General features: G+C 27.2%; 1 protein-coding gene across 2 annotated transcripts in view; it reads left to right on the top strand.

Annotated features, from left to right (window-relative positions):
* The first annotated feature begins 972 nt into the window (after positions 1–972).
* LOC114124100 (dihydrodiol dehydrogenase 3-like) overlaps positions 973–10,928 on the top strand; it is a 37,660-nt gene continuing 27,704 nt past the window's right edge. The window contains exons 1-2 of one of the 2 annotated variants that reach the window (XM_050207163.1): positions 973–1,195; positions 5,654–6,223. In XM_050207163.1, the coding sequence (XP_050063120.1) occupies positions 5,993–6,223 (231 nt within the window). In that variant the 5' untranslated portion in view covers positions 973–1,195; positions 5,654–5,992. Of the gene's footprint in view, positions 1,196–5,164; positions 6,224–10,928 lie in introns of those variants that run through there. The other variant, XM_050207170.1, reaches the window with a different exon arrangement.

Raw genomic sequence — 10,928 nt, 5'->3', positions numbered from 1 at the left:
AAATGTATAAACTAAATTCATTTTTATAACTTGACCGTGATTTCATATTATAATCAACTGCTATAAGCTATACTTATATACATAAACTAATATAGCAACTGCAGTTTTCTATGAAAATTCCCTATTTTCCTTACTAAGTAAAATACATTTAAATGATTAAAAAAATATTGGTTAGTACAAAATATGGGGTTTCCTCCGTATTATTGGTATTTTTATAAATGAGTTGTCGTTAAAATAATATCCATACTAAAAGTCAAACATCATAAAAATTTTAAATAAAAACAAAATGAAACTTCCCGGTAATATTATAATAGAATAGCAACCGTAATTTTCCACTGATGGCCAGATGTTACACCAGTTTATGGAGCCATTCTATTAAACGATAAATTGACTAAAACTTTAAATAAATCAAGTGATAGGAATCGCAAATAAATTTTATTATAAATCATTCATCATCGTACACATCGCGGGAAAGATCGATATTTAGACGATGTGTGTATACTGTATAAATTACTTATAAGTTATAACTTATTACAATTTGCATACTTAGAATTTAAACAACAGCTTCGACAAACACTCTGACTGTATTATATTTTACTTATACAATACGAGTACTTGGTGATTACAGTAATAGTATAGATAATATTGTACACGTGGAGAAATCCATATTAATATTTTTATTATTATATCAATAGACAACAATGTTTCGAAGTACTTGGTCATATTTACCTATTAAAGCCACTCCCCAAATTTACGATTACCAACTGCTGGTTACATTACATCATGATTATGCATGACTATTTTGATACAACAGTATCAACAGTAACAATAAGTCATTTAAGTTTAATATCATCATCTTCATTATTATTATTATTATTATTATTATTATTATTATTACCTGATGACGTGTCCACATACATTAAAATGAAACGCACTTATACACAAACCGTTAATCCTGCGGAGTGTCCCACGTGGCTTTCAGACTTTTATTTGACGACGGTGCGCGTAATGGACTTTGAAACCGTTCTGACACCGGCACAGGACGCTTGCAACACATGGGTATATTGTGTATTTAGTGTATTTACAGAATAAAATATCCAAGCACACTGGAAAAGAGGGGATTAGGCACAAACCCGACCGTTGAATGGATATGAATATATTATTATATTGTTATATAATTAAGGATTTCCCAAAGGTGAGCTAAAGTTAAATTTTTTTTAAACTTTTTGATTCGATTATTTCTAGGAATTAAATTGATGATTTTCAGTATTAAATTATAATTTTTACCAGTCAGTTTTGACAACTATTATTCAGTGACACCAGCTTATATTTATAATTGTTTCTTTTTTTTATGAGTAACTATATAGTTGTGTAAAATGGCAATGGACACTAATGCAATTTTTGTACAAACATATATGGTAAAATATTATTTATCATTTATTATACACTTATTTAATTTTAAGATGTAACATACAACATTTTATATACTACATCATATTTTACAGTATTTTTGTTTATTACATTATATTATATTATAATATTATTATTATATTTTATATATTTATTACTTTATGAACGAAGTAGTAAATGTATTAAAGTCAATTTAAAAATTATTTAATTTTTAAGTTTTTGAACTTATGTCTTAAAAAACTAATTAAATAATCCGTCTTTCAACCAATTTTATATGCATACATAATATTGTTCATCGTTTTAATTTTCAGAAGATTAAAAATTAATGTTCAATTTACTACGATTTTTATTTTAAGTTGCATAGCTTAAACTTAGTAGATCAATAAAAAAATAAATAAATAACAGAAATTTGCAGAAATACGTTTTATTTAAATTTTACACATTTTTCTTCATCTAGAAAACTAGTACTTGAATAATATTAAAAAAAAAAAAAAAACATTGAAAATATTATGTAAGGTTGCATTTGACAGACACTTTTTAGTTTTTTTTTTCTATTATATAAATTTATATTGACTTTCTAAATAGAGTCTACCTGATATAAGTTTCATAAAAAACCAAAATTCTCAGTTTCAGACTGGAAGGTCATAATTCGTGTGATATCATTAACTTCAAACAATTTAATAGTGTTGCGTTGTTACTTTTTGATTTTAATTTTGAATATTTTAGGTATACAAGACGATACGTTGATTATTGAATTGAATACTAGTTAATAATAATATTTCAACAGATGTAATATTATACGAATAATTCGTTTCTATTATTTCATCCGGAATGCATAAATGCTATCCCGGTCCAGTGTCACACCAATAATAGGTGAAGTACCAAAACTACCAAAGCTACTAAATGCATTATGATATTATATTTTATTAGATATTACTAGACATCGGTCGATCGCCCGTTGTTCAAGACGTGTATAGCAATATACACTACGATCGGGTAGATTATTTGGACTCGGAGCGACAACACAAACAGCGGGTAAGTGGTGTAGGATGGCTGCAAAGTGGACGGTTCTCGACTAATTATCGTATTACGATTATATCGTACTGCGTATTGCATGTGTTTATGTGTGAGTAGCCGACGGTGCCGCAGTCGGCTGAGAAAGATGGGCGAAAGGGAACAACAACATTGCGCATTCGATAAGCCGTTTCACAATTATACTATTATTATTATATCGAACACGAGCCCGGAGCCCAACAAAAACAAAAACATCGCGTCGTTGGGGGGGTAATAAATCCAATATAAACGTCGGACGAGATATTCCCTCAGGGCGAACATCGGAGCTTCGGTTAAGGACCGTTCTTTTTAACCCCCGTTCCCACCTCCGTGTCGTGGGTCGTCGGAGGGATGGTCGTCGCGTGCGCCCCGCAATATTCGAAGATGGTATCGTGCTGACGTGCGTCGTCTGGGCCAAATGCCGACGGGAAAAATATGCGTTTACAGCGCTCCGTAAAAATATGTATACATAATAATAATGTGTGTGCGCGTGTGTAGACCTCTGTCACAGCGTGTGGGAGCGAGATATTATATATATAAAAAAAAAAGAAAATGATACAGTTGGCTGCTCCTCGGGGTCGCACTTGAAATAATAATCGCGAGCAGAGTATGAAGAGAAACGACGTTATGATTTATGCATTTTTCAGTAGAGCATTTTTTAAAGTTTTTAGTATTCTTTTTTTTTTTTTAGATTTCATGTAAATAGAGCAACGTATTATTTTGGTTTTTCAACCATAGTATAACCCGTGCTGTTTTATTATCTGTAAATTAATATTTGGGTAGAAATTGGTAAAAGGGGTGCTCAAAAAACTTCATATAGCGACTTTATTAAAAATCAAAAAAAAATAATAATAACTAATCTGGCCAGGATTTAAAAAAGATAGATTTTCAACTGGTTCTAATTCGTTTATTACGAACGTTCGTCTGGCTAAAACTATCGATCAATGACAATGGATAAAATAATTTCACAAGATATTAACAAACGTTATTTTTATTAATTTTTTTAAATTTTTATAGTGATTAAAAAATTATAAGAATATATAGGCACAATTTTTTTTTATTAGTATTTGAAGTTCAAATATTGACAAAAATTTGTCAAAACCATAAATATTTGCAAATTATTATGTAGGTGTAATTCATAAAAATTTTTGTATAAGTAGCTAAGAGTTGAAAATTCAATACGACATTTTCTATAATTCTAGCTCACACTAATTATAAAATAACTTAAATTCTGGTGTATTCAGGCCATTAAAACATAAACCACCTTTTTCACCAACCATTCGAAATGATATCCTAGGCTGACAAATCATCTTCGTTCAGAATCGTTTTTCGTATACAATGATACCTATCATTGGATTCAAATTTAACACTTCTATAATAGATAATAATGATCCATAGGGCACCTAATGTACAGCAGAGCGGTACTCACTTACCCGCTTTTTTATATTAAAAATCGTGTAAATATTAAAATATCATGTCTTATGAAAATGAACATTTTATAACATGACATTTTACGTTTGTATTATTAATATGCAGCACTGTGACACTATAGTGCTCTGTTCAGTGAGACAATTTTCCGCAGTCCGATGATCATCGGTTTTTTTACGCATTTCTACCCAACATAATGAAACAGGTCTCGATGGCAGGTTATCAAAAGGAGATTCACAGAATCGACTAATTAACTTGTTAAATATAATAAAGAATAACTAGATACTGATTTTAAATATAATTACACAATTCACAATGACCACCTAATCTCATGATAATTATAGCATAAGTGGTCGTTATAATATAAACACTTTATCATACCAAATTATTTTATATACTTACCTTTGCAGTACAATCTTTTAAAATGAAATAAAAAGTATTGTCTCATAGGAAATCTTAGAACGGTGTTTAATTATGAATGATGCTCTATATAATCTAGGTATTACTGAGTTCAAGTCAAATTAGTTTTAACTTAAAAGTTACTTTTGCATTTAATTCAGATTAAGTGTAATGCTAACTTCATCTAATTTATGTCGGATTTATTCGTTCCAGAAAAACAAATCAGTTTTTCATTAGTTATTACTCGTTATTTAAAACAAAGTATAAAAAAATGTATTCAGTACATTTATTATAAGAAAATTAAAAAAAAATATATATATTAACATTAAGCTTTTTTTATAATTAATTCATAAAAGTAATTGACTGTCTATGTTGATAAATAATTTTACATTAAGTAGAAATTATTCACTGTATAATAGTATTAGTAAAATTTAATTTAAATATTATTTATACTACTTAACCACTATTTATTTTTCTAAATGTATGCACAAATACACGTGCATAATTAATAATCGTATTATAGGATACATTTTTAATTTTAGTAGAACTGTTTACTATGAGATACTTACTTATGGTTTTTAATAATAAACTAATTGGTCAATAACATTTATTAATATATTTATTCATTTTTAAATAGTAGATTGTTACAATAGTACCTTTATTGTTGATAAAAAATGTAATAATTTAAATTTAATTTGTACATTATAACGTAATGATACCATTATAAAAATTAGTTTTTATTTATTAAGTATATTTTATAAAAAAATTTTTACAGGAGAATGATTAATTATAGTTTATATTCTTTACATTTAAGGATGAATTTGCTAATATTTTTATCTATACAAAATAGTAGTTACGTTGAAGACGTTGGAACATTTAATAGTATACAAGTATTTATTGAATGGCTTTGTGGATGGATCTCCTATCATTTTATAGCTTGTGATAGTTACAATATAATTCATAACAAATACGAATGTTATAATAGTTAAATAGTAGTATAATATAATCTTTATTTTTTTTATCACCGTTTAAGTATATTATATCCTTATTAAAAAAAATCATGATCACCTGGCGTTTTAGTTCACTATGGGTTTTCGTGAAACTATATGAGTTACGGTGTATAATATCATAATATGGTTAGGTTGATGTATCTGGCAGTAGTTATGTAGCGTAGTGCGTAAGTTATAGATGGATAAAAACGGGTAGTTCGTGACTAAAGCGTTAAATCGCGGAGCACGAATCACAAAAAATACGTTTGTATTTCGCAATCGTATTTAGTAAGGTACAAGTTTTTTTTTTATTGTTATTGTAGATCGCGATCATTATTATTATCGTAATTATATTATAAACTGTCGTTTCGCAGTTCGAAACACACCACCACCGTGGTCGTCGTCGGACCGATATCGAAAAGTAAACAGAGATCACGTATAAAACACATCGGTAAGCGGTCTGAAATATTTGAATCGAATTATTAACCAGAAACGGGACGATACTGTGCATTATAATAACTGTTGGAGTGGAATAAGTTAATGAATTGCCTCCACGGAAGAAAATACACCTGGGAATTGCATCGGGCTCGACGACTATAACAATACTACGCAAATTCAGAAGTCAACCATCTTTTTTCGCATACAAGTGCGTGCTCATAAAAGAGACGTTTTAATTTAAATTTAATCGCGCGTTAAAAATAATCACCATTAAAATGTATATTACTGCTGTAGCAGTGTGGTCGGATAGTAGCAGTAATATGGTTATTATTGCCATTATTGTTATTATACTAAAACTATACTATAGTAATAATATTGAACTGATATCGCCGATTCACGATAAAAACGACCGAACGTTTCCAGAAAAAAAGAGGAATAACCAATCGAAATTCCTATTCAGAAACCTTTTCGTCCTCAGAAGTCAGTCGTTTACTGTGATGTACATTGTAAGTACCTGCACAAAATATTCCATTTTATAATAATATACATAGATAATATCATATCGTGTTGACACATAATAAAATAATATTAGGTATTATATTATCAATATTATCATAGTATTTTAAGTATTTTGGTAAGTGTGGTGTATAACTTAAGTTTTTTTTAATGACTTAATTTGTTGACTATTTTCCATGGTAATAACTGATTTTATAATAATTGACATAACATTATTACGCAAACAAAAAGAGGAGTAGACGTCATATTATTATCATGCCCCTAATTAAGTGCAAAACATTCATGTATTATATGAATTGTAACAAATTGACTGAAAAGTCAAAAGTTTACAATGCAATTTGCGAACATTACTACAGTGGCGAAGAAAATATTATGATGAACCATGTTTATGTCTCTGTAGCATTGATGCATAATTTTATTTTGAATTTATTAAACTTTATGAAAGTTTTGTTAAACTTGACGTTTCTATCAGTATATATTTATTATTTTATAATAATCATCTTCTTATTTCAATTGTATTTACTATACTGTATTTATCTGTATATATTGTAATGGCATTATACTATGTGTAATAGAAATGTATACAATATTAAAAATTCATAAATTTCAATGAATGACAATTGTTTTTGAAACTTTAAGACTAAATTAATTTGTTCAATATTTAACTTATCATTGTAAATTAATTTTTAAAAAACTCCTTTTGTATTGCTATATGAATTAAATTTAATTTTGAAACAAAAACCTTAAAAAAGGCATAATATTGGTTTATCATTTGTAATTTGTTGGCTCAAAGTTAATTTTACAATATTATACATTGATTTAAGAGAGAGATAGAAACAATGTGTTTTAATTATTTTTAAATGTCTATAAAATCGTTATATGAATTATTATTATTAATAATAATAAAAAAAAAACGCAAAATTAAAATAACGTTTAAGCTTTCAAATATTATTCTTACTTTGATTTTTCAAACAAGATTATATTGTGTTGGCGGGTAAAAACGCTTTTTGAAATGAATTATTTTTCAGTATTTGTCGTTATCTAGCGCTACTTTTATCCACAGCTGTGGATCAATAATTTACAAGTTTTGGTAACGGAAAAGATGCAAATAAATGAGTTCTATGAAAATATATCATTGATGATGATGAAAAGAATTTCGATGATTCTTTACCGGTATATTACACATAGCAAAATTGTACGGTTAACTATTGAAATAATGGATAGCCGGGCTAACCAGATGACACATATGCGCAGGGTAGATAATATAAACATAAATGGGGGATTATAAACAAACTTCATTTTATCTCGATTAATAATAAACTATTTATTCAGGTAAAATACAAAATTAAGCATATTGTATTTATATTAATATTTGCAATGGACCACATTTATTAATTTCTTACGCTTTACCTTCTTAGTGTTATTTGATCATCAAATTTTAATTACAATAAATTATTATAATAATAATAATATTGAAAACCAATTTAAACATTAGCTTTAAGTTTCTACTATTGACAACCTAAACTTCAAAGGCTTATGAAAATAATTGTGACTAGTTATACACTTTCGATATTGTATTATATTTGAGTAACCTAGTAAAACATATTCATGTGTTTTAACATGTTTTCATTAGTATCTCAAAGTAGTTGCTCGTGGCACTTATTTTAAAGGTTTCACTTGGATAAATATATATATAGTTTATTATATTTTAACTACCTACTATAATTTTACTTCAAAGACGGTTATTACTTGCTACTTATTCAATATATACATATTAACAAATATTATATTAAATATAATACAATAAATTAGAAACAGTGAAAATTTAATACCCAAATAATATAGCATGGTTTATTTCTGTAACTTGTATCAATAAGTTACATCTTGTTATTTGTAGCGACTCGGGCCTTTACAAATTATGTGATTTGAAATCTATATTAACTTATTATTAATATTTTTGTAATTTCAAAATAATATTTAATACGTATCTATAATAAAATATAATTATTAAGACACGCATTAAATCCCAAAAAAACTCTTTATGTTGACAAAACTTAACCCTATTTGCATTTATCGTTCATAAATAACTAATAAAGGTTTCAATAAGTTGATATAAAAAAATACTACAATACATCTTATCTAAACTAATAAATTTCGCTCAGAATCTAAATAATTTAAATAATGACCATAGATATAAATATAAAATAAAATTACCTACTATCTTTTAATAATTTGAATTTTTAATTGAAAAAAATGTAATTTTCAGATATTTATTACCAGGTGGGCGTTGCCCATTATTTTACTAATAATCTAAAAAAATTCACTAGATAAATTACACATATATTTTAATATTACCAAGTTGTCCAAATCGCAAACGTGTATAATTATATACAATAATTTAATGCATTTTTATGGTATCGTACCATTTTTGTGTGCAGTACCTATTGGGTTGTGTTTATGCGTGATAGAAAGTACTGACACAGCCATCAACTAATACATTCACCAATAATCTTCATTAATAATAAATCATTTCTATTATAGATGTGGAATATCAACAATCATATTGATATCGTTAATAAGGTTCAATTGCCAAATTTTTAAATGTATTTATATGTATAAGCCAGAATATATTTTTTGAAATATTTGATAATGGGTCATTTATTAAACCATTTAGCTTCTACGGTTGTTAAATGAATATACGACAGTAAGTAAAATAAAATAAAGGAAATCGTCCGTTATAATTTTAAAATTCTTTTGATGATTTTTTAAATAATTTCAGACCATATTGTAGTTAAAATACATTAAATCGCAAACAAAAAAATAAATTGTTTATGAAGTTTTTAAGTTAAAATTTTGAAAAACTAAGATATTTCTACTCCGAAGATATTTTGTTATTTTATTATAATTTAAAAAATATAAGCTATAGAAATCCCAAGCACTTTTACTCAAACCATAATTCGCTATAAACAATGACGTTGTAAAAATATTTAAAACTAATTTTAAGCAATTTATTGATATTTAATATTTTTTCTATCGTTTTATAAATCTTAAAAGAGATGTGTTTTCTCGGGTGAAAATCTTGAAAATTGAATACAAGGTTTCTCCAAAAGTTGTTCATTATTATAGCAATTTAATAATATCGAAATTACGTAGCACAATTTTATTTTTTTGTTTTATTTTTTGTAATCGTTTGAAATTAAAATGTTTCGTGAAGTTATAATAAAGTTCAATCTTAGAAACTCGTAGAGTTCCACAATTATCTAAATGTTTTTTATGTATATAATATATACATAATATATTCTGAAAAAACTCTGTAACACTAAATCAATATTAATTGGGATTACACAGTCTGCAAATATACTAGTAGTTTGTGTTGTTGATGTATCAGTCTGTATGTGCACACCGGGTTATAATTATTATCATGCAGACGAAATATTTATTATGTCAAGCACACACACACACAAGCACACACAAGTACATAAAGAGGAAGATATGTTTATATGTATATAACTATATAATTAATAATTTAGCTGTGTCTACAGTCTATTATAATATATAACCATACTATATGGGCTATGTACGGCTGCATCATATAATAATAAAACAAAGCATTGAACAAAGTTTGTAAAAACACATTGCAAAGTGTAACTATACTGTACTATAAATTTATTATATGTATACGAACGTGTGTATTTTATGCATATGTATATAATATTGTGTATCTCGCTATACAGACCGAGATTCGTAATCGTACGTTGTACATATGGTACCGCGTATATAGTTTTAATTCATGAAATTGTTTGGAACTCTATTTGGCTCACCGTCGCCACTTTGTTATGAAAATCACAATGGCGCGTGCCCAACTCTGTACGCGTTATTATCCGAACATTAATAATAATATTCGAAACAGTATAAAAACGTGAAAAATAAATTATTCGCTTATATTCCGTATACGGTGCGGCGCAGTGCAACAACGATACGAAGTTGCGCATACCTATTTGATATGAAGTTTTCGTACTTTAACCGTGAACAATGATTATGAAAAAATTAAAAATGGACAATAATATTATATTATAATCCATGTTTTGTCCACTTGGAAAATGGTCACGTGTAAGTTGATCCCCGGAGGTTTATTCTTTATAATATTGTAGATGCGAATTATATGAAAAACCCGTTTATGCGAATAATCCAGCATAAAACGACATTAAGTAGTATACATTTAACCCTGCACTTATATTCGTATGATTTATATGCATATAATACACTCTAGAGTAAACAAAATGTATGGATATGTTCAAATAAATTAATTAAATTAGCTTAAAAATAATTGAAGTAGCAATTTAATACTGGCTTAACTAAACGTTTTTCTATGGAATTACGGAAATTTTTGCATTACTGTTTCATTATTATCGAATTACGAAATATATGTGCCAAATTTAATTAACAATATTGAATGATTCCGATACAATTAAAATATTGTCGTTAGAATTCGAAAAATATATGAAACCTAAACGGTACGTTTTAATTCAAAAATATTCATTAAAATTTACAAGAACCGACATAAATAATTATTTATATTATGAATTTACATGCTGTACACGTTAACTTTTTTCCCATATATAAGGATTCTGTACATCAAACAAATTGCTCGCTTTCTACTGCCGCTGGGAGCAGATCATTATAATGATGTTATAA

The sequence above is a fragment of the Aphis gossypii genome, chromosome 1 (assembly GCF_020184175.1).
Source record: "Aphis gossypii isolate Hap1 chromosome 1, ASM2018417v2, whole genome shotgun sequence".
NCBI lineage: Eukaryota > Metazoa > Arthropoda > Insecta > Hemiptera > Aphididae > Aphis > Aphis gossypii.
Note: the sequence above shows the minus strand (reverse complement) of the source record. Positions and strands in the feature narration are given on the sequence as shown.